The sequence below is a fragment of the Natator depressus genome, chromosome 10 (assembly GCF_965152275.1).
Source record: "Natator depressus isolate rNatDep1 chromosome 10, rNatDep2.hap1, whole genome shotgun sequence".
Taxonomy (NCBI): domain Eukaryota; kingdom Metazoa; phylum Chordata; order Testudines; family Cheloniidae; genus Natator; species Natator depressus.
In genome coordinates this window covers 81,907,375-81,932,315 of record NC_134243.1, presented here as the reverse complement: position 1 = coordinate 81,932,315, position 24,941 = coordinate 81,907,375, and the positions used below count along the sequence as shown (strand labels likewise).

At 40.6% G+C, this 24,941-nt stretch overlaps 1 protein-coding gene across 3 annotated transcripts in view; it reads right to left on the bottom strand.

Annotated features, from left to right (window-relative positions):
- SPG11 (SPG11 vesicle trafficking associated, spatacsin) overlaps positions 1–24,941 on the bottom strand; it is a 63,934-nt gene that overhangs the window by 31,603 nt on the left and 7,390 nt on the right. For 2 of the 3 annotated variants that reach the window (XM_074966667.1, XM_074966668.1), the window contains exons 6-20: positions 23,910–24,367; positions 21,037–21,182; positions 20,009–20,141; positions 19,447–19,602; positions 16,577–16,755; positions 16,158–16,334; positions 14,065–14,136; positions 13,416–13,543; positions 10,301–10,479; positions 9,535–9,745; positions 8,765–8,968; positions 5,886–5,992; positions 5,089–5,234; positions 3,092–3,253; positions 465–531 (exon numbers count right to left, since the gene is read on the bottom strand). In XM_074966667.1, coding sequence (XP_074822768.1) covers positions 465–531; positions 3,092–3,253; positions 5,089–5,234; positions 5,886–5,992; positions 8,765–8,968; positions 9,535–9,745; positions 10,301–10,479; positions 13,416–13,543; positions 14,065–14,136; positions 16,158–16,334; positions 16,577–16,755; positions 19,447–19,602; positions 20,009–20,141; positions 21,037–21,182; positions 23,910–24,367 — 2,525 coding nt within the window. The remainder of the gene's footprint in view (positions 1–464; positions 532–3,091; positions 3,254–5,088; positions 5,235–5,885; positions 5,993–8,764; positions 8,969–9,534; positions 9,746–10,300; positions 10,480–13,415; positions 13,544–14,064; positions 14,137–16,157; positions 16,335–16,576; positions 16,756–19,446; positions 19,603–20,008; positions 20,142–21,036; positions 21,183–23,909; positions 24,368–24,941) is intronic. The other variant, XM_074966669.1, reaches the window with a different exon arrangement.

Here is a 24,941-nt window from a genome sequence, read left to right as displayed (position 1 = left end):
CTGGGGATGTTGCAGCACCCCCGGGCTTGAAGTGGTTTCCATCACATCACAGGGTTTACAGTTTGGTTCAATGACTCTCAGCACCCCCACTATCCATATTATTCCAGCAGCCCTGTAGAAGGTTGCTGAAAGCTATTGTTATGATTATGTTATGTTTACTCTGGTCAAATAAAAGTTTAGTGGTTTTTCAAACCCAGGGTCAGAGGTGTAGTCAACTGGTGGGTTCTGAAGAGATCCGGAAGACTTTCAGAATAGAATTAGGGAAAGCAGCCAGGATATTCACAGGCTGTCAAGTGTCCCGAGAGGAAAGTTAGAGGAGTAAAAGGCCTGTACCAGCACCTCAGAGAACCGGGGTTGAACAATGTGTGTGCCCAGCAAGGGGCAAATTGTGATATCCACTGAAAAGTATTTCATTCAAAGTTCGTAGCCTAAACACAAGTATTTTACATTTTAAAATTAATTACCTGCTATGGCAAGAGTATTTGACGACTGCCAGCCAAATAATTTAGTGGGATCAAAAGGCGCTAATGACTGAAAAATTAAAAACAAAATATATGCAGATAAACTGTTCAAAGCATCATGATTTTAAAGCCAATTAGAACAAAAAAATACTTCAGGCATCTCCAACAGTTGATAGTAAAGCTCTTGCTCCTGCTGCAGTAACAAATATCTCAGGCAGCTCTTTCTGGGAAGCATATATTTTCAACGCATACAAGACCCGATTGTGACTGCAACTTTAAGCACATACTTAAGTGGGACAGCATGTGCGTAAGTGCTTTGCTGAATGGTGGTCTTAGTGCGGCTAATGCTGTTCTAGAAGTTACTAGTCTAGTAGACTATTCCCAGCTATTAGGGGGTCATCTCATCACCCGCCTAACTTAAGCCGAGGAGATCTACCAACAAGGAGCTTTCATGTGACTGTCTGTATGGGGTCCCTCCATTTTCACCCATCCTTTCATTCTAGGTCTCACTCTCCTTCCTCCCCCACTTAATTAAAAAAATAATTCTCATTTTCAGTGACAGTTGATAACCTGCCTATTGAAAACACTAACAACATAATCCTAGAGCTGCCAGCTCTCACTGGAGCCTGGGATTGCCGCATATGTGAAAAATCAGGCCACTTATTTAGGTGCCTAAATATGGATTTAGGAGCTTAACTTCAGCCACCCACTGTCTAAAATCTTGGCCTGAAGCCTTAGTGTCAGTCCCAAATCCCAGGATTTGCAGAGTAAAATATAACAGTATATTATTCTACGTTCAGTTGTGAAATCAAGTCAGCCTAGGAGAGTAGTCGAGACTTTTTCCATAAATGATCGGGTTTGAGCTTTAAACAACATTTAAAAATTATCTATCAAACTACAATATAGATGCTGTAGTGGGGAGGCTGCCCCACTCCCGCAGAACAGAGGTTAAAAGCAGCCCTGGAGAGGGCTGCGGCTGGGAAAAGGAGTGAGAGCAGCTGGGGGAGTAGCTGACCACAGGTGTAGCCAGCTCAATCAGGGCCCAACTGGCCCTGATAAGAGAGCTGGGGGCCAGGAGCTGGAGGAGTCTCACTCTAGCCCTGGACTGGGAAGGGCCTGGCTGCCTGAGAGGAAGGCACCTGAAGCAGAGCCATGTTGGGGAAGGGAAGAGGAACTGGGGAGCTCCAGCCTAGTAAACCCCCAGACTGCAGGCCTTGGTGAAGGCCTACAAAGGTACTGGGGCTACAGAGGTGCAGCCTGGGAATAGGCAGAGCAGCTGGTCTTACCCACTTGCCAATGACGAGTGGTCATTATAGACTGCAGTCTGTCCCAGTGAGAGGGGGCTAGATGATGACTGGCTGTAGCCACTGCAGCAAGGTGGGTTTAGAGGACTGGGGTTCCCCTGGAAGGGGAAACCCAGAGTAAGGGGGTACTGCTGGGGGCAGAACCCCAGGGTTTGGGAGGGACATGGGGCCTGAGGCAGGCAAGACATCGGCCAGCAGAGGGTGCTCTGGAGCTGGAGTTGAGCTAATTCCCAAGTCGACCAGCAGGAGGTGCTGCACTGGTGAGTCTCGACCTTGCTACAGTTGCTTTAATACAAGTTTCATAATTTTTGTTCTGATGAAGTGTATACTCCATGCTGGCAGCAAAAGGGATAACAGGAGCCTGGGGGTTCAATTAACCCACTTGGTGGCACAAGAACCAATTCATTATCAGATGCAGCTGAGGAGGAACTAGGTGTTGTTCACACAGGGAGCAGCTCAGAGCAGTGAGAGGGGGCTGGGGGACAGGAAGCTGGGGGAGAGTAGGCCTTGGGATCCTCTCCTAAGGAGGGAACACTGGCAAAGGGCTAGGAGAGGCACTGGGAATCCACACGAGTGGAGCAAAGTCCAGTAGTAAGCCTTGACAAAAGGGCAGATGCCAGGGAGAGGAAAAAGAGAGAGAGACACACACACACACACATAGAGCCTTGGGAGAGGCAGACAGGAGCTGGGCCTCCAGGGTGAAAGCCCTAGGAGGTATCACTCAGTACAAGAGCCAGAAAGGGCTCTGCAGAGTCTGGGAAGGGGCAAATAATCTGTGGAGGAGTGATCCCAGGAAGGGGCTGAGGAAAAGGGCCTAGAGACAGGCTCAGTAGTTCAGGGAGTCGCCATGCAGTATGAGGAAGCAAATATTAGCTGAGCCTGGAACCTAAAGTAAAGGGAAGGCCTGGGTTACTTTACCGACCATTGAAAAAGGTGGTGAAAGCCCCTGGAGATAAAAAGTGTAAGGACCACTGAGCCCAGAGTTGGGCTGAAGACATGGTGTACAGTCACTGGACTACTGTTTTGTGGGAGGGACTCTGTTACCCAGATGGGATAGGACTGGACCCGTCTGGAGGGCTGAGTCACAAGAAGAAGCAGACCACTGCAGAAATGGAGCACCCATCAGCAGGGGGCCTGAGAGAAGCACCTGCTATGCCACACCTAGCCATGAAGGGGTGCACCAGCCAGCAAGTCACTCCTTCACACTTGTGCTAAATCGAGATGGGAACACATACTTTCAAAGTGTCTGTAGCTCAAAACGGAACTTCTCTGAAATTCTTGCATTCACTTTGATATGCAGCTTCATTTACAATGCATTATATATACCTGCATAAGATGGTAGAGTGAGATATCCGGTGGCAAAATTCCATGAGAAGTGTTCTGCGGAAAGAGAGCAGCTTTGAGTTTGGGGTAAGGAGTCAATGCCATTTTTAACAGCTGTGGATCCACCTTCTTCAGGGGCTTTTCAGTATCTTCATTCTGAAGAACCTAGATTGAAAGGAAATAAGAACAGAACATTTCACTCATAAAAAAAAAAAGTAACTGTACATGGGCATGATCCTGCATTCCTTGTACACCCAAAACTGAAGATCCCAAACTACCTACCTACCTCAAACCAATAGAAATATATTGGGTGTTCAAGAAATGCAAGACAGAGCGCTAGATGTTGAATTTGTTACAAAACTTTCATGATTTATAGTCCATAAAAATGTCCAAGGATATCCCTGAGAATTATTCTAAAAACACCTCTTTCAGCAGTCACTGCACTATGATACACAAGCAAACTGAACTGTTTGTGTTAAATGAAGTCACATCTGAAACATGAAGCAGTATATTTAATAAAAAGATATTAAACATGCTTATATTTTAAGTCTTTACAAAACAATAAACCAATAAGCACATTTTCTGTTACGTGCTATGATTCATAACTTGACAAACAGTTGAAAAGTGGAAGCTGAATCCCACCTATTCAGAGCAAAATAGCACACCAGCTAAGTCACACATTCCCACTAACTGTTTAATCAGAGCACAGACTTTGTGGTTCAAAGTCAGAGGTTTTGACTAAGTGAAACAAAGGGCACATACTTTGACACTTACAACAAACTTTTCTATGATATAAAATATAAGTGTGGAAAATAACCCTGTTAATATCTATTAACTACAGCTACTTTTAAAAAAAAGTATAGGAAAAGTTTAGAAACACATTCTACCACCTTAACAGCCAATCCTAATGGCTTCTGTACTTCATTGTTATCTACACCTAAAACATGACCACTTTAAGAAGGTATTGTACTCATCAGTAACATTATTTTGAAACTAAAAGTAACCTTTAATCAATTTTTCATTATTTATTGAAACATACTACTCCAAAGGAACACTCCCATCTCTGTGAAAGGAAGTTATGTGGTTGCACTTGTGTATTTCTTTGTATTGAGTTGAGACAACATCTCATTTTGTTTTCATAATCTATGTGGAAAGAGACCAAGATTATCACTCCCGTGTCACTCTGAAGCCTAAATGTCTGAGTCAATGGGATAAAACAGAAGCAGTTACAAGCATGGTTGAAACCTCTCTGTTCAGAATATCACCAAGTTCAATCATCACTTGGATTTGTGTTCTGTTACTGTCCAAATGAAGTTCTCATTTTGACTTTACAAATTATACCCGCACGCTGTACAGCTACAGTAAGGCATGTATCTGTGCCATGTCAGGAGTCCTACACCATTGTGATATCAGAGATAATTCAACCAATTATCTTACTCTACATCTAATTTGCATGCAACAATTTCATTGGTTGTGAGGGAGACTGTACAGATAGTGGATTACTCAGCTCATCTATGTGCCCAACTGCCACCCACACAAATCAAGAGATCTAGCACAACCACCCACACAACATAGCAGCATGTGCAATAACCCCAGCACGGCCCCTTACCACAGCATACATCCCTGATTTGCCACCCACACAGCTGTCCCAGCACAACTCAACCCACACTCAAATCAACAACTACCCACACAACACAGCCAGCACACACAACCACCCCAATCATCACTCTGAAGCCTATGGAAATGAAGCATGGAGTGAAGCAATGGAAACAGCTACAAGCCTGGTTGAGAGCTCTATGTTTAGACCATTACCTGTTCAGTCATCACTGGGATTTGCAGTCTGTTACCATCCAACCTTTAAGTTCTCAACCATTTTCAGCCCCCCCCCCCCTTTTTTTTTTAAAACACACGTGACTTTAAGAATTACACCCATGTGACAGCACGGGCTTTCAGCTCCTAGTGATAGGAGTAAGTTTCCAGAAATAGCTGACATTAAGTACCTGATCTATACCGCCAGGTGCATACATTGTGGTTGCAAGTGCTAAAAGTGTATGTCCTTCCAACAGCATGCTGCTCACACTAGCTTGATTACTAGGAATCAAGATCTGAGCATTTGCAAGACTAGCCTGAAATATCATCTTTGGATCTGGAAAAAGAGAAAAAGTGAAATTTTTCTTCACTGAAAAACAATTATATTATTAAATTATTCATATTTTAAATTTGATTCAGGATTAAGAAAAGTTACTTCATTAAACTCATGCAGATGGCACACTATATAGATGGGCAGACATGATCCTAAAACTCCTCCAATGTATTGACAATGTTCCTATTGAGCTTAAATAGGAATTCAGCCTATAGGAAGAGGATGGGAATCCGGCCCCATATTTTTACAGTGCATTACAGAGCAATTCTTTATCTTATGTACATATTTTCTGAAATAATAAATGCAAGCTTCATTCAAGAGTTATTTATTTGTTAAGCAATGATGAAATGGTTGGCCCCGTAAAAGATTAATGGGATTTCCAAAGTATTTAAATGAGTTAAGAGCACAAGTCCTTTTGACTTTCAGTGCCATTGATTAAAAAACATCCTGGCCAGGGGAATATATAATCTAAGACACTGATAAGCCAGCACATGCCAGAAGACCCAGAGGAGGCGTTAGCTGTAAATGTATTGCTGTGTGCGCTGTTTCTGTTCAGACTTTTACTAACTAAGGCAATCATCACTGCCGCCAGTTGATGTTTCTTTGGATGAACTCATCGTGTGCATGTGAAATGAATGAAAGCTGGGATCCTACCTCTTGGGTTACTGGCAACCCCTCGACACTGCACTAGAAATTCAAACCAGGGGTGAGCCTCATGCAATTCCTTTTTATCCAAAACAGGACAATTCGAAGGAGTTAAACTGAAAACAAGGCAAGAACAGTAGCATAATAAAAATATAAAATGCATTAATAAAAAGCAACGATGTACAATCACCATTCTCTTCTCTAAACAGTTACTATGTTGCACTCTTTGGGTCAGGCATTTCTAAAAGACCTAAATCTACGGACTCTCTCACTTGTTTAACAACCATTCCCTCTATGGGTACGTCTAGATTCCGAGCAGAGGAGACATAGCTGCTGAGCTCTCTTTGAGCTGGCACACTGAAAAAAAGACTGTAGCCACAGTGGCATGAGCAGCAGAAAGGGCTCGCTGCCCCAAGACATGCCCGTCCGAGGCACTTGGTGCTTATCTGGAGCAGCTCTCGCTGCTCGTGTCACCACGACTACACTATTTTTAGCGTACTAGGTAGAAAAGAGTTACACCTCCCAGCTCAAAGAGTCGACGTACCCTAACAATGACCGCTGGGGAATTTTCATTCTGCTAGAACAGGATAGAACAGTAATCTCGATGACTATGATCTACTTCAAACTACTATTTACTTCTTAGCCAGAAGGGCTGGGAGGAGAGGGGGGAATTGTTCTTAAAGCAAATACATTTTCTCTTCTCCCAGAGTCTTAACTAGTTCTGATTTAGATGTAATCTTGCAATGAATTTAGCAGTCAACGTGTGTCAAGAGTTTGGCCATACCTGAGCCTGATTCAGACAGGTTGTTTATAATAAAATTAATTAATTAACTCACTATTAAGATCAAATTATTTAAATCAGTGCTCTGTTTCAAATGGTCACAATTATAATACTTTCCTTAAATCCCAAATGGTATGAAAACAGTTGCCATCAAGGATGACACAAAGGAAACTAACAACAGATGGCAAGAGGAAGTCAAGAAGTGATGGTCTGAGCTCAGTGTTAAACTCTGGATTATATTTGAGAGCCAAAACTGCATTACAGTGCTAGTTATGGGAAAAAGCTACACCTGAAAGCTCAGTATCTCTCTCTCCCCAATCTTTTCATGGAGTCAGTACTGTACTGACTCTAACCACCTTTAAATAGTCCTTCTTCCCAAACAGTGATCCAGGTAACTACAGGCCTGTTAGTTTGACATCTGTAGTATGCAAGGTCTTGGAAAAATTTATGAAGGAGAAAGTAGTTAAGGACATTGAGGTCAGTGGTAATATGGGACAAAATACAACATGGCTTCACAAAAGGTAGATCGTGTCAAACTAACCTGATCTCCTTCTTTGAGAAGGTAACTGATATTTTAGACAAAGGAAACGCAGTGGATCTAATTTACCTCGATTTCAGTAAGGCGTTTGATACAGTTCCACATGAAGAATTATTAGCTAAATTGGAAAAGATGGGGATCAATATGAAAACTGAAAGGTGGATAAGAAACTGGTTAAAGGGGAGACTACAGCGGGTCACACTGAAAGGTGAACTATCAGGCTGGAAGGAGGTTACTAGTGGAGTTCCTCAGGGATTAGTTTTGGGACCAATCTTATTTATTCTTTTTATTACTGACCTTGGCACAAAAAGCGGGACTGTGCTAATAAAATTTGCAGATGACACAAAGCTGGGAGGTATTGCTAATACGGAGAAGGACCGGGATATCATACAGGAAGATCTGGATGACCTTGTAAACTGGAGTAATAGTAATAGGATGAAATTTAATAGCAAAAAGTGGAAGGTCATGCATTTAGGGATTAATAACAAGAATTTTTGTTAAACTAGGGACGCATCACTTGGAAGTAACAGAGGAGGAGAAGGACCTTGGAGTATTGGTTGATCACAGGATGACTATGAGCCGCCAATGTGATATGGCCATGAAAAAAGCTAATGCTGGAACAGGTGCAGAGAAGGGCTACTAGGATGATCCAAGGAATGGAAAACCTGTCTTATGAAAGGAGACTCAAAGAGCTTGGTTTGTTTAGCCTAACCAAAAGAAGGCTGAGAGGAGATATGATAGCTATCTATAAATATATGAGAGGGATAAATACCAAGGAGGGAGAAGAATTATTTAAGCTCCGTACCAATGTGGACACAAGAACAAATGGATATAAACTGGACACCAGGAAGTTTAGACTTGAAATTAGATGAAGGTTTCTAACCATCAAAGGAGTGAAGTTCTGGAACAGCCTTCCATGGGAAGCAGTGGGTGCAAAAGACATATCTGGCTTCAAGACTAAGCTTGATAAGTTTATGGAGGGGATGATATGATGGGATAGCCTAATTTTGGCAATTAATTGATCTTCGACTATTAGCAGTAGATATGACCAATGACCTGTGATGGGATGGGATCTGAGTTACTACAGAGAATTCTTTCCTGGGTGGGTGGCTGGCGAGTCTTGCCCACGTGCTCAGGGTTTAGCCAATCGCCATATTTGGGGTCAGGAAGGAATTTTCCTCCAGGGCAGATTGGCAGAGGCCATGTGGTTTTTTTGCCTTCCTCTGCAGCATGGGGCACAGGTCACTTGCTGGAGGATTCTCTGCACCTTGAAGTCTTTAAACCACGATCTGAGGACTTCAATAGCTCAGACATAAGTTAGGGGTTTGTTACTGGAATGGGTGGGTGAGATTCTGTGGCCTCTGTTGTGCAGGAGGTCAGACTAGACTATCATAATGGTCCCTTCTGACCTTAAAGTCTATGATTCTGTGATTGATTCTATGACTTAAGTTGCACTGGAAAATTCTCATCACCAACTATTTAAGCTGTATTTTACCAGCTTCCAGTTTTATAAAGATCTGCATATAAAACACGTTTTTTATACTGATGAATAAATCCAAGTAGTTGTACCTGTAATAGTCTAAATATGTGTATAGCAGATGCTGCAGACTACGTTCTAAACAATAGAGGATGAAATGGGTGTGGAAATCCAAACCACTCGCAGAATTGTATTTTGGAACAGGATGTGGATTTTGCATCACTCCTCCAATATGGCTCAATCTTAGGAGGAGGAGTTCAAAGTCGTCTTGTTCAGATGGGACAAAAATTCCATTTCTAGCAAGAAAAAGATAAACCACACGCTTTTAAATTGAGCAGTTGTCTCAGCTGAAGATATCTTCACTGAATGGCTAAATAAGAGACCTTCTGCTGACACTGAATTGTTTTACTGCAAAACATGCAACAGCACATTTCCTTACGATGATCTCACATCACTATATATTAGTTTTAACTGACGGAGTTCACTGTGAAAAAGTGGGAGAGAAAGAAACATTACATTTATGGCAACTAACATAGGTAATAAAATAAATATGGCATAAAATAGAATAGAATAAAATATGGCAGCTAAAATAGGTAGCAGAAACTGTTGTGCATGAGAACTAAGGGCCGATCGTGCATTTTCTTATGCCTCTAAGACTCTCATTACATTTAATGGGAGTTTTGGGCATGCAAAGAATCCTGGACTGAGCCCACACTTCGTAAATGGTTAAATCTATTTAAATCAAAATATCACATCATTACAATTAAATGTATATCTTAGATTTTACATGCATACACTTCTACATCAGATTCTGGTTCTCCTGAAAAGGTAAACTCAGTATTAACACAGTGAGGACACTTACCTAGCCAGCTTGTCTAATATTTCATTTCTCATGTAGCTGCTGCAGAATGTATTTTGGTCAATAATATCTGGTGTCAGAGAAGGCCAGTTAGCTTGTTGAAATAAGGTATGACTATGTGGCTGGGATTCTTCAATCCATGAGCAAATGTTAAGCCAGTCATGCTGGGATGTTAGATACATCCAAAGAACCGCAGGATTACAGGACTTGAATTCTGTGTTTAAAATAAAACAAACACACACAAATAACTTTAGGGTAACAGTGAGACCCCTTATAGTCACATATGTACACCTGGTGAAGAGATCCAAGGTTTCTTCTTTTGCTAATACAATGCTAAATTAAATACACTGTCATAACTAGTTAGAACTTTATGGTGGAAAAACAAAATGCTACAATATAAGCAGCTTTCTGGAACAACCACCATCATGCAAGTCATTCACAATATAAAAAACTATTTTGAGAAGTCCTTTTTAGCTAGCCTCTTTCCTCTCTTCCCCAAAGCATCAAAGGGTAGACTGATTTTCGTGCCCACATTCTGAAGGCTGATTCAGCCAAATTTCACAATTTATCTGAGTTTTTTCTCCCAAAACACAAGTTAACCTTTCCTCATACTGGAACTGTGAAAATAAACTGAACCTGACTCTATGAACCTCCCTTTTGCTCGTCTTGAACTCACCACATCTATGCTCCACCAGCCCAAACACAACTCAATGCTACCTTTAGTTTTCAATGTTTAATTTCTTCGACTCCTTAGTACTGGAATACTTGCCTTCATGTGATCTTTTGGGAAGAAGAATCATTTCCTGAATATGCTGATCCCACCACTGACCCCAGTTTAACATAATTCTGTGCTCCCTGTTGTGAATCTGAGGTTTGTCACAAGTCAAGAATGTATCCAAAACAGCTGTGTGACTGGACAGATCTTGTTCTTTTTTCCAATTCCTGAAACTGGCAGAAATATTTACCCATTAAGATGTTTTACTAAACTTCTTACAAACTGTAGTTCACAGTAGTGGAACATTTAACAAATTCATTAACTCTGTTATTTATAATTTTTAGTGGTGCTTTACAAGGGATACCAACAAGCAGGGCCGGCTCCAGGTGTTTTGCTGTCCCAAGCTCCGAGAGCACAAAAGGGTGGCCGGAACGCCGCCCCTGGAATTGTGCCGCCCCAAGCCCATGCTTGCTTTGCTGGTGCCTAGAGCTGGTCCTGCCAACAAGATCTGTATCTTCAAAAACGATTTTTGGGAATGCTTATAATGTACTAGTATCTTCGGAACAAATGAATGTAATGGGGGAAAAAAAGCTAGTTAATTGCTAGGCACAGTAGTAAATATTCAATGCTGTAAAAACTGAACTGAACATGCACTGTAATAAGTGTGTTTTATAATGAATATGATATTAATAAAGCCTCTTAGCGTGTTCTCATTTCCAAGTTCTGTAGTTTGCAATATTATAGAACACTCAGTGTTGAAACAAAAATGATTCACCTGAACAGCAACACTAATATTTAAGGAATGTGTGTTCCAACCGAACATTAAGGAACTATCATAAGAGAAAATAAAAATTAAGGGCCTGATTGTGAACCCCATAATGTTTTACTTTTTCATAAAATACTTGAATAGTCATTTCTGGGGTAGAATGAGGATGACTCTAAACCCAGTGATCAGGGCTCTCACCTGAGATGGGGAGACCTGGTTTCAAGTCCCCGCTTCAGAGCAGGGATTCAAATCTGGGTTTCCCACATCCCAGGTAAATGCCTTAATCACTGGGCTAACAATTACACATGGGCACAAGCACTACCACCACCTCAGTTTTGTGAATCTAGCTCTTCATGGCCTTTACTTTTGTTAAAAATGCTCAAAATATTTTGTTCAACCCAAAATGTAGGTTTTTTCCCCTTGACTTTTTCAATTTGCCAAAAATTTAGTTTTGGTTCATTCTGAACTGAACAGTTTAAAAAAAAATTTTTTTTCAGAACTGCCAGAAAACCGAAAAGTCCATTATTCGTGCTGCACTAGCTCTAGTAAAGGGTTCACCATGTGACTCCAAAGTTGGTAGGGCACCTGTAACCTATACTGGCTGGTGCCTCACCTCTCCCGTGTGTGCTGCAAACAGCAGTATTACAGGTAACTGCAGAAACATTGGTTTTAGTACAAGACAGATGGATAAATGTTTTTGCAACACACAGACATTCACTGAATGTTACAGCTCACAGAATTCTCATTAGAGGTTAACAATGGAAGAGTCCTATTAAGTCACTGAGCTCCTCTGCCAGTGAAGGATTGTTCCACATGGTAGTTACCCACAGAAGTAAAGTAACCAAAAGCCAAAACACTTTTTTTTAAATTAACTGCCATCTATTGTACCTCAAGCAATGAATAAAGAAATACCATAATGTAAGCAATACATCCAGTAGGCCTTAACATGTCATTAGCTTGGTTTCGTATACCTAGTTATTTTATCAATAGTATATGTTTCATAGATCCCAACGCCAGAAGGGATCACCACAATCATCTAATTTGGCCTCCTGCATGAAATAGGCCACAGAACTTCCTCCAAAGGATTCATAGAGCAGATCTTTTAGGAAAACATCCAATTCTTAATTGAAAAATTGCCGGTGATGCAGAATCCTCTATGACCCTGGGTAAACTGTTCCAATGGTTAATTATCCTCATTGTTAAAAATGTACACCTTTTTTCTAGTCTGAATTTGTTTAGCTTCAACTTCTAGCCATTAGATCATGATATATCTTTATCTGCTGGACCTAAAAGTTCATTTTCAAATATTTTTTCTCCATGTAGGCGCTACTCATCCCTTAACCTGATCTTTAATCTAAACAGATAGACTCAAAGACCTTGATCATTATAAGGCAGGTTTTCTAATTATTTAATTGTTCTCCTGGCTCCTCTTCAGTTTATCAACATCCTTCTTGAATTGTTGACACCAGAACTGGACTCAGCAGTGGTCGCACCAGTGGTCGCCAAACAGAGGTAAATTAATCTCTCTACTCCTACTCGAGATTCCCATTTATGCATCTAAGGATCACATTAGTCTTTTTTTTTTTTTAAGCCACTAGCAGCATAAGCCACTGTTTTATTTACAGTAGAGGTGACATAAAAAGGCCTCCACTAAACTGACAGTAAGAAGTAGGCCTAGAAGAATTTTTTTTTTAATAATTGACAGATAATATCAATGTTTATATATTTAAGGGTTTTTTTTTTAGATTTTTATTAATTTAAATTTTCACAGTTGCCAAAAGCTATGGAGAAGCCAGACAATTATTTAATGACAGTAGATGCTGAGATTCAAAAAAAGTTTTATAAACCACTAAAAATACAAACTGTCAACATCATGTCAAAATATACACAGTAAGTATCCTTAAATCAACAAAGCATACCTATTTTTACCATTCACTTGCTAGTCCATATGTCACAAGCCTAATTCCAAAGTCTAAATCACTGGATTTTGACTGGAATAAGTTCTCAGGCAAAGAAAAAAAAAAAGCTGCTTATCTGTAAATTTCTATTATGATCGATAGAAATATTTTTTGTTGGTTTGTGTATACAGCTAAAATCAACATTTACAGATATTTGCCCATTAAAAAATGGTATCCTTCTATGGCTAATGATCGACCAAGCGTAGTCTGCAAAGATTTTACACTAAGTTCATGATAACAAGTGTCCTGTCCATGAAGAAAATAATCATCTTCCAGAGCTCTTAAAAACATTTTACCCTACGTAACAGGAACCCCATGCCACTGTAGTTGGAGAATTACAAAAGTCCACATTTGTTAGCATAGAAAAACCTACAGAATACAAGTCTTAGATTGCCATAGTTCTATGTTGTTCATTTAAGATAAAAAGGCAATTAAACCATGTTACCTGGAAAGAGGCTGAATCTCTTTATTGTCTTGGAAGGATCCCGAATAAAAGTTTTCAACCTGATGCACAAAGGCTATCACTGTCTTCTCTTTTTCAGAAAAATAGTTTTGTTCTTGCAACACTTTCACCTTTGAGTAAAATTAAAATACTACCTTTGATCACAAATATATTTCACAAATTATTGTCATGACATAAAAAAGAACTTAATCTTTTTGCTGACTTCTTTGATAATAAAACATTAAGATAGAAGTGATCTGGGGGAAGGAACCTGGGGATCTGTGAGTGTAGTATAACAGACTGTGGTGAAATCCTGGCCCCACTGAAGTCAATAAGAGAGTTTGACAGTGACTTCAGTGGAGTCAGAATTTCATCCTGTGTATAAAGTCAAGCAAGAAATGCACCAGGGACAGGATAAACTGTCACTTCAACCAATTTTAACTTCAACTGCAGATGGCAAAAAAAAAAAAAAAAGGGGGGGGGGGGCAACGACAAATCTAAGACCAGTGCATGGTTGCAGGGGGCACAATAGAGTTTGTATAGGATGGGTTTTGAGATAGCGAAGAGAGTGTATTCTACATACAGATGTACAAAAAGTTAACTGTTCTGTGCAACTGATAATGTAAGTCAGAAAAGTCTTTTCTCCACTTACCAACAAGTTGCGTATGTTTTTATCAATAGTGTAGAAACATATCTTATGCAACTGCTCTTTCACATCAAAACCCTACAAAAAAATCAGATTTCCATTACAGATAACACAGCGTAATACATATGCTATATGTAGAAGTAGTTTTCGTCACTCAAGACAGAACACATATTATTCTCTTTCATAAGCTCAGCATCTTCAATATGTGTACCATAATATTTCCCTCCACAGATCAGGAGAGAGAATTCAGTACTTCCATTCCCCTAGTCTGCATATAGTCAACGGAAGTATTGCAAATGTCCTGGGGCCTGTTTGATCTCTCTAATCCCTTTGGATATAAAATCTATAGCCAGCTGTTAGTGTTCAAGTCCAGAAAATACACACCCCTATGTATACTAAGTATGGGTATACTGAACTCGAAGCATAAGGCAGTAAGTAAAGAAATGTTTTATGCCATAACATTCTGTTAGCAGTTTCTCTCACTAATCACTAACGGGTAACGCCCCCTCACCCCGCCCCCCCCTCCCATTTGTGGAATTTGGAGGGAGGCCACCATTGGTGCTGGAGTCATCAGGGCTAAACCCTACTCTTCAGCTCAGGCCACGAGAAAAGTTCTTCCAAAGGTGGAGAAACCCTCCAGCAACCAATTATTATTATTATGACAAACCTTGATCTATTAAACGTAAAGCAATTACATGTCTAAATCTCCCTTTAGAGAAAAATTTTGATTGATTACAAATTGTATTCCAATCATTTACCAGAATACGAGGGAGGGAAGGGTGACAAGTAGAATGAAGAGAAAAGTTGCTAACAAAGAAAATTATCCAGTAACAATTTTTATCCTGCTGCACAACTTCTATCCTCATTCATCACTAATGAGAAGTAGCAAGCAATGAATTGCAGAAGTAGGGTGGAAAGGATAAGCAGAGTTATAATTATTATAGTAGAATAATAGGTAGAAATAGAAGATCCTCCCATTTAAAGCAAGAGCATTATAATTTAAGGAATAATGTTGGAAACATTCTGTTGCAAAATGCCAATTTGTCTATCAACGACTTCTGCAGGAACATATTATTTTGACAAAATTTTACTTGGGGAGAAAAAAAATCTAAATAAAACTTTTCGATAAGGTTGAAACAGAATGTTTTAGTTTTCTGTTTTGAAACTACTTCATCTAGAATTTTGTATAATTTTTATTTTATCTGATATAAAAAATATCTGTGGACCACTTCTGAATTCCACAGGTGGAGTGGCATTAAATGTTAGTCATGAATGAGAAGAGAAGCTGTGCAGCAGAAAGACAATGAAGATACCTAGTTAATGTAAAGATGATAAAATTGCATTGGGACAAAGTCACTATGAGAACACGCTCTAATCACATTTCTGAAATGCTTTAGCTTGCTAAATGTCTGTCCCTCCAAAGAGTTCTTATGCATTTCACTTCTCTAGAAAGTCTTTTAGGGGCTCTAAGACTGGAAACCAGTAAGAGTCAAGAAAAAAATTAGGATAAACTGCTTCCTTTCCCTCTCCTGTGAAGAGAGTTCTACCCAGCTTCTTGATAGGACACCCAGATTGAAAAGTTATTATACTGCAACTTTCACTTCTCTTTCAATGTATTTTAGACTTGAAGGTCTAGAGGGTTTTTTTGTTTTGTTTTTTTTACTCAGACAAAACAGACACCGAAAGAGCAAGGAAAAAAAATGTAAAGAAAAATATTTTATTTCTCTTCTATACAAACCTGGTAGCAGCATACTGTATCTAAACACTGCAGGTAGACAGCTAGATTAACTGTATTTAACAAGCCATTAACAACTTCTGATTATTCAACTGAAAGAATTGTCTTTATATTCTTTCCTAACCATTATATCTGTCACAACACATTCACAGCATATTACATAAAAGTTTTGAAGGAATGTTAGTGGACAATTTTTCCTACAAATCATGTTCATTTGACTATTTACTATTCAAAATAAGTTGTGTGTAATCATAACAGCTGTGGGACGCTAACAAAAAACCCACTTCTAGTGTACATTTGTTTGTTTCTTAGCCATAAGGAAATTCTTTCAGATTTAGCAGTATTTTAATCACACATCACTCACCATATTCCTTATGAGTTCTGAGGCCTCTTTGACATTGCCCTTTAGAAGACTGTCATAAACAAGTTCAAAACCTATTTGAATCAGCTCTTGAAGACTCTGAGCAGGGTTCTGATTTACTCGGAAGAACGTCTGAGCCTCTGGTATTCTGTTGTTTAAAATGGCCTCAAAAATAACTTGCTAAAAGGAAAAAAAAACAAAACCAATTTCTACAGATCTGTTCTCCAACAGAAATTGCAAGCTACGCTGCTTACAATCCTTGTGCTTTTTGTTTTGAGCAATTATTTGAATAGCAAATATAAACCAAGTTTATTTAATTTTTGCTTATTTTTTCAGTAGTTTGAACCTAACTCCATGCCGTTCATTTCCTTTAATACATTTCATGGGAATTTAATATCCCCAAACTAATTATTTGTTTTTACCTCCGGAGTAAGTGTTTCCCACATTTGGCTTTGTTCTGTTCTGGGAATGTCTTCATCAAAATCACATCTTATATTTATGAGATTTGTCTGCTTTCGAGGAAACTTTATCATAAATGTTCTAAGTTCAATAATGTAGGTGGTTAAAATATCCACACACTTCTGCAAGCACTCATCGAGTTCTGTGGGGGGCAACAATGGGCCACTTTAATAAAAATAAAATGAACATTACAGCACTAACCCTTAGAGCTCAATAAAGTTCAGCATTTATCTCTGATCTCAATGAACACAAAGCACAATGGTACAAACAGAGACCCCAATCTGTGTGGGCAAGCCCATGATAACAGTGGTGCTCCACACAGGCCCACCTGCACTGATTTGACTGCAGGATCAGAGCCCTAATTTTTGACATTAAATTTATATTCAACCAACTCTTATTTATACAAGTTACCTTTAAAATATACGAACATTTTAATATAATATTCCAAGTGCTACTTGAAGTTAAGGCTACGATTTAGTCACGGGTATTTTTAGTAAAAGTCATCGACAGGTCACAGGCAATAAACAAAAAGTCATGGCCCCTGACCTGTCCATGACTTGTACTATAAATACCCATAACTAAATCTTAGGTGCTGGGGGGCGTGGAGCTCCAGCAGATGCTGCTGCTGCTCTGGGGTGGGGGGGGCACTCTGGTGGACTCTGCTGTTCCTGGGGGGGAGGCGGCCTGGGGCCCCGCTGCTGCTCCTAGACCATTGCTCTAGAACAGCAGAGCCTGGGACAAGCTGCCTGGGACCGCCTGAGCAGCGGCCGGAGCGACTGGCCCCAGGGCCGCCCGAGCAGCTCCCACAGCCCTAGGGTCAGCCACACCGGCCGCTGCAGAAGTCACGGTGATTTCCGTGAAAGACTCACTGCCTTACTTATAGTGCATAACATGTTAAAATGATTGTCATGGCCTCCCAGTGGCTATGTGCACTACTGCATGAGATCAGAGTTCAGTTTCTAGGTTATGATCTCTTTTCCCCCTGGTTGGCATGGACTACTGAGCACTCCTGAGACAGGAGCTCAGCCTCAGGAGAAGGGAGAGTGAGCCAATGTGTTGGTCCAGGGTTCTTAACCTCTCTTTGAAGCTCCACCAACATGCTATAAAGACTCCATGGCCCAGCTGTGCCACAACAACTGGTTTTCTGTATATCCACTAGATTAAAACCCAGGCCGGTGTTAAGGGGTAGCAAGCAGGGCAATTGCCTGGTGGTACACACAACAGGGGGCCCTGCGAAGCTACATTGCTTGAGTTTTGGCTTCAGACACATCCCCACATGGTGGGGCTTAAGCTTCGGCTTTCTTCCCTGGGCCCCAGCAACTCTAATGCTGGCCCTGCAAAACTCCTGTAGGTTTTGGCAAACCCCCTGAAACCTGATTGCGGCCCCGCAGGAGGCCTTAGACCGGGGCAGGCAAACTTTTTGGCCTGAGGACCGCATCGGGTTTCTGAAATTGTATGGAGGGCCGGTTAGGGGAGGCTGTGCCTCCCCGAACAGCCAGGCATGGCCCAGCCCCTGCCCCCATCTGACCCCCCTGCTTCTCGGTCCCCTGACCGCGCTCGGACCCCCCACCCCTAACTGCCCCCCACCGCCCCATCCAACCCCCCCCTTCCTGACTGCCCTCCCGGGACCCCTGCCCCATCCAACCACCCCTTCTCCCTGACCGACCCTGGACCCCTCGCCCCTAATTGCCCCCCACCCCATTCAACCCCCGCTCCTTCCTGACTGCCCCCCCCCGGACTCCTGCCCCATCCACCCCCCCTGCTCCCTGTCCCCTGACAGCTCCCTGCCGCCCCATCCAACCTCTCCTCTCCTTCCTGACTGCCCCCCCCGGGACTCCTGCCCCCATTCAACCCCCATTCCCCACCCTCTGACCGCCCCAACCTCTATCCATGCCCCTGACCATCCCCTGCCCTCTATCCAACTCCCCCCTGCTCCCTGCCCCCTTACCACGCTGCCTGGAGCACCGGTGGCTGGCACCACAGCTGCACCAGGACAGGCAGCTGCGCTGAGCAGCACAGAGCACCAGGTCAAGCTGGGCTCTGCAGCCCTGCCGCCCAGAGATTGCGCCGCGTGGCTGCAGGGGAGGAGGGACAGCCTCCCGGGCCAGGAGCTCAGGGGCAGGACGGTCTCCCGGGCTGTAGTTTTCCTATCTCTGCCTTAGACCCCTGGTTGAGAACCACTGTGTTGGTCTACAACAATCCTTCTGGTTGATATGGGAGTAGCATTTACAGGTTTTAAAGAGTCCTATCTTGTTCTCTTTGGCCAGAAAGATCATGACACAAGGCTTTGGAAGTGGGATTGTAACCTGGGGAGCAGAGAAAGGGAAAAGTCTTCCATAGAAGAAGAAAGGGGCAGGGGAAATAATACTTTGCTACTTTTTGAAATTCAGAATTAGGAGTTTACAGAGATATCAACTCTTATGTTACACATTGGCCCTTTTAGGGTCTGATCCTGCATCCTTATACATGCAAATCTCCCACTAAGTTCAATGGGGGTTACACATGAGTTAAGGCTGCATGATCAGACCCCTACTGGCCTCCCTGATACTCGAGCTTGGTCGGTTATTTTTCTTAGTTATTTCAGCTGACGTGCATTTTATTCAGCCTAACTTTTCATCTCCCCGTTCCCTGTAAATATGATCTCTGATTCAACGTAATCTCCAGCCCAAATTCATTTGTGAGAGCGAGAATCCTAAGAGAATAGTTTTGAAAAACTTAGAACCTGTGTACAGAGTTTGGGAATCTTAAAAATAAAGATGTGCTATTTAGTTCTTACTCATGGAAACAGGACCAGATATGAGCTACTAAATGTTATCCATGTTAGTAATCTTACCTTTTGTGTGGATAAAAATCTCTCTGATTTGTTTGTTAAGAAAAGCCAAGGTAAGGTTTAGCAGCTGCTCAGAGAAGTGTTTACTCTGAGCTTCCAAATCGTTTTCTCTGATTGCTGAGCAAAGTAAATCTAAAGCTGGCTTCAGTTCTTCTACACCTATAATCATATAGGAAATTAAAACCACACACACAATAAAAGATGATGGATCACATTACATAACAAGAATTAAACAAATAGGCCATAAAGGTAAGTCACCTAAATCTTTTACACTGTGTAATTAACCAAGTCACACTTTGCAAATACACCACTTTCTCTTCACATTAAAAATGTTTAGTGTAGCACAATATTGGAACACAGCCAAACAGCTTAAATATTGAAAGTCTTGTGCAAATTTTCTCTCATTCACTTGGAGGGGATAAGCCTAGACAGAGTATTGCCATCCAAACATACACCTGAGTGTCGATAAATGAAGCGGCAATTTGACCTAACAAAAAATTAACTACTTACAAATAAAAAAGCAATTAAATTGAAATGTTAATGTTGCTTAAAATATTTGACTTACTTCTCAAGTAAAATTGGGGTGTGATATTGGTAGACTGCTCTGGTAAGGAACAGGCTGAAGTAAGATTGAAAAGATTCTCTTTGCTCTTTAAAAAGAAGTCTACTGTGTCTAGCTGACGGTTCTCCAAACCGGCCTAAAGAAAGATGCAACCATACTGTCACGAATATTCTAAAAAGGTGCATTAGTGAATTACTGATAATATTTTTTCTTTAAGTTCAATGATAATAAAGTGGAAGCATATGGGACAGAAAAAAACCAAAGCAATTTAGACACAGTGCCAATTCAGCAACGAATATTATACATCTCATCAGGGTTTAAAAAATAAATAAAACTTGTCCAAGATCCTGGACTGAATAGTCAGACACTTAAGGAAATAGTGTAGGGTGACAGTTTTAAAGGTCCAACATTTTACCAGCCATCACGACTTTTAACCAATGCCCTCATCTAAAAGATGGAACTGCACCCTTGAAAAATTCGAGAGAGACAAGCAGTTTGTTTGTTTTGCCAGGCAAGTAAACGATAATGTTGTGCCTAAGCTTGTAAGTTTTCATACTGGATCTGCAAGGCTGAAATGGTAAAAGCAAAAATCGAGTTCTAGTGACTTGTGAAATATCAACTGTTAAAATCACAGGACAGAGATAGTTGTAAACATGTTGATTTGGCAGATCAGTACAAATGCTTTCAGGACCAACATTTGTCCATGCACTCGTCCAGGGCTCTTGATCAGGAAAAAAAAAAAAATCACTCTCTCTACAGTATGTTAACTTTTACTTTACATTTCCTTATTTTCTTGGATTTCTAATGCTTGTTTTTTTAATAACTACAATATTCTTGCACTTTTTTTTTTTTTTATCCTTAAGTTACTGATACACTCTTAACCTTAACTCAACTTGTTGTGGGGGTTTTGTTTGTTTGTTTTTTGGACTGGTAAAATCATTATTAATGATGAGAGACTAAAATAAGTTACACACACTACTTTAAGGACATATTCTCCTGATCTATAATAGATAAACTACATTTTATTTTACCTCTAATGCATGTATGGGAATCGAACATCTTCCCCACCCATTGAGATGACAAAGAGAATCTACAATGCCAGCACTTCCATGGATTATCAGTCTATTCAAGAATTCCTCTTGAGTTAAACCAAACAGAATCAAGGAGAGTCCATGCTCTAAATAAAAGAACGAAAATGACAGTCAATACATTGACAGGTTTCAGAGTAGCAGCCGTGTTAGTCTGTATCCGCAAAAAGAAAAGGAGTACTTGTGGCACCTTAGAGACTAACAAATTTATTTGAGCATAAGCTTTCGTGAGCTACAGCCCACTTCATCAGATGCATAGAATGGAACATATAGTGAGAAGATATGTATACATACAGAGAACATGAAAAGGTGGAAGTTGGTGTCCAAGAGAAGCTGAAGAAAACACAAGAATGTAGTTTGAGTCAGAGAATGAAGTGACACAGCAGAAGACCACTGTTTGGAAGGTATCTTGGAGCAGAGTGATTTACCTATGTAAATATCCATAGAATCTGTTTTTTCCTACCCAATATTTATGTGTGCAGTGTTGTTGTAGCAGTGTTGGTCCCAGGATATGACAGAGACAAGGTAGGCGAGGTAATATCTTTTATTGGAGCAACTCCTGTTGGTGGAAGGTACAAGCTTTCGAGCTACACAGAGCTCTTCTTCCTCCTTGTCCCTTCCAACAACAGAAGTTGGTCCAGTAAAAGATAATACCTCACCTACCTTCTCTCTCCTGATACTAAGTCAGAGAGGTTCAGGGATTCACAAGAAAAACACAATCACTGGTTTAAGGTCAAATTCAGGTATTCAAAACATAAGATTCTCCAGCAGATAAAAAGAATGCATTTAGCAAACTAGTCAATATGGTGTACACCATACTAAGAATATCAGCCGGTATACAGATTCAGGTTTCATAATGAAGATCCATGGAGGCAAAAACCTCTCCAGCGCATCATCAAAGATTTACAACCTATCCTGAAAAATGATCCATCTTGGGAGACAGACCTGTCCTTGCTTACAGACAGCCCCCCAACCTGAAGCAAATACTCTCCAGCAACCACACACCAAAAACACTAACCCAGGAACCTATCCTTGCAACAAAGCCCAATGCCAACTCTGTCCACATATTTATTCAAGTGACACCATCATAGGACCTAATCACATTAGCCACGCCATCAGGGGCTCGTTCACCTGCACATCTACCAACGTAATCTATGCCATCATGTGCCAGCAATGCCCCTCTGCCACGTACATTGGCCAAACCGGACAGTCTCTACGCAAAAGAATAAATGGACACAAATCTGACATCAGGAATCATAACATTCAAAAAACGGTAGGAGAACACTTCAACCTCTCTGGCCACTCAGTAAAAGATTTAAGAGTGGCAATTTTGCAACAGAAAAGCTTCAAAAACAGACTCCAACGAGAAACTGCTGAGCTTGAATTAATATGCAAACTAGATCCCATGAACCTGGGTTTGAATAGAGACTGGGAGTGGCTGGGTCATTACACATATTGAATCTATTTCCCTGTGTTAAGTAACTTCACACCTTCTTGTCAACTGTCTAAATGGGCCAGCTTGATTATCACTACAAAAGTTTTTTTCTCCTGTGATAATAGCTCATCTTAGTTAATTAGCCTCTTACAGTTTGTATGGCAACTTTTACCTACTCTGTATGTGTATGTATATTGTCTTACTATATGTTCCATTCTATGCATCCGATGCACTGTAGGCTGTAGCCCACGAAAGCTTATGCTCTAATAAATGTGTTCGTCTCTAAGGTGCCACAAGTCCTCCTGTTCTTTTTGCGGCTACAGACCAGCACGGCTGCTCCTCTGAACATGGAGGTAAGGAAACTAACTAGGCACTCCATGGAGCTTGCGTGTGTGACCCTATGAGGAAAGCATGAACTACCTGCCTGTGCAGCAACCACAAAAAGCCCTTTCCTAGATCAAGAGAGAGAGACTGCCACTTGTTCCCGTCACCGCAAACGTAAAACCATCCACGCTGGGGGTGACATAAGGAGAAACTAAGGGAAAATACATGGGAAACAAAGCAGACAAAAAAGAAAAGAAAAATGCACTAAACAAAGAGATCCCAATCTGATTCAGATTCAGGGTCACAGGTCATCAGTAGAGTTGCCAAGGCTCCAGGATTGGCCTGGAGTCTCCCAAAATCGGCATCGATCTCCCAGAGGCCATCGAAAGCAATCCAGGAGATTTTAATAGGATATTTTAAGAAAATGACATCGCCTCACATTGGGGAAAAAAAATCTCCCGGAATAGCTTCAGTCAGAGTTGGCAACCCTAGCCAGGAGGAAGGGCTCTCGCTTTATGGGCCAAACTCTGCCTTCAAATATAACACACACAACTCCCAGTGGAGTTTATATGAGGTGCAAATTTATAACTCAAAGCAGGATTTGGCATTAAACTTTTCATGAAGCTCTGACTTACAACAAGACGTATGATGAATCACTGTCTTTGAAACTTAATGTTCTAAATGGCAGGGTTTAAAATAAAACATAGATTTAGCAAATATAACTGTACTTCCTATCTAAACCTGAAAATAAAATTGGATGGTTATAGGTTTTTCTATACAATGTAATTATTCACTATGATTGGTGAATTCATACTAAATCAGTATATCAAAAAATTACAAACTACACACCAATTTGTTTAATTTACACATACTGAATTTCTGTTAAAACAGGGCCACAAAGCTATTGTAGGGCCCTACATGACACTCACCCTCAGCAGAAAAGCATTATGAATTGGGGAGAATCATATTAGGTAGACGGGGGAAGCATATTGTTAGTACAGACCAAAATGTTTTCAACAGAAGTCTTCACCATATTAGTTAAAACCAAAAACCTCACCTGTCTGAATGAGACACAACTGCTCCTCTCCACTGCAATCCACATAAATACAGTTTTTGCCAATGTGATAATATGTCACATCTTGCGTCTCTAAGTCCCACAGAGCAACAGTCAATCCTTTGTCACCAGCTGATAATGCAAACAGTGCACTAAATCCTGTCACAGATTTACACTCAAGTTTCATCATTTCTTCTAGTCCTCCTGGATGGATTTTTTTCCATTGTCTTCCTATGTCATTGATATTTGCATAATCTTTCTTTGTTGATTCGGAAAGGATATAGACAATGTCTTGTGGAATGGAGGACAAGATCTTCTCAGACGTCTCACAGATTTTATAATCATAATGTTCAAGATGGGGAAGGTACTGGTACCAACGTAAGCAAATGTTAGACACCAAATTTGGAGAGTCAGGTCTCTTTGACGTGTTACATAATGAGGACAAGTGTGCTTTCCATGACCTCGAGAAAGAGAGAAAAACGTACAACCAAAATCATGATAATGACAGTCATTTACAGGCTTCAATTTTAAAAGGTTACTTTGACCAAAAACCATAACATAAACTAAGATTTATGGACAACATCTAAAATCCTACACTCCACCCTCAAAATACTGGCAAAGTAAACTAAAACTATTTTAATACTGATGATTTACTTGGTGCAACTGAGTTGTATGTTTACAGCCACATTAGCTCATAAATTTCACTAAGTTCAGTATTGATCTTTGTTTTTAATTTTCTCATAGAATTTCTCAAGGACTTTGTGAGATTTTTTGGTAAATAAGACATTCATCAAATCAAGAGAACTATTTTGACTACATAAAGTTGTTACAGCTTTAGATTTAAGAAGTTAATATTAATGGTATTTTGTTTATCTCTAAGACTATCCATACATCATAGTTAAAACACTAAAATTAAAATACTACATGTGAACAAAACATATTCAGACTATTTTTATTCTAATTTACTGAAGAAGTCAACAAGCATGTGGACAACGGTGATCTAGTCGATATACTGTAGTATACTTGGACTTTCAG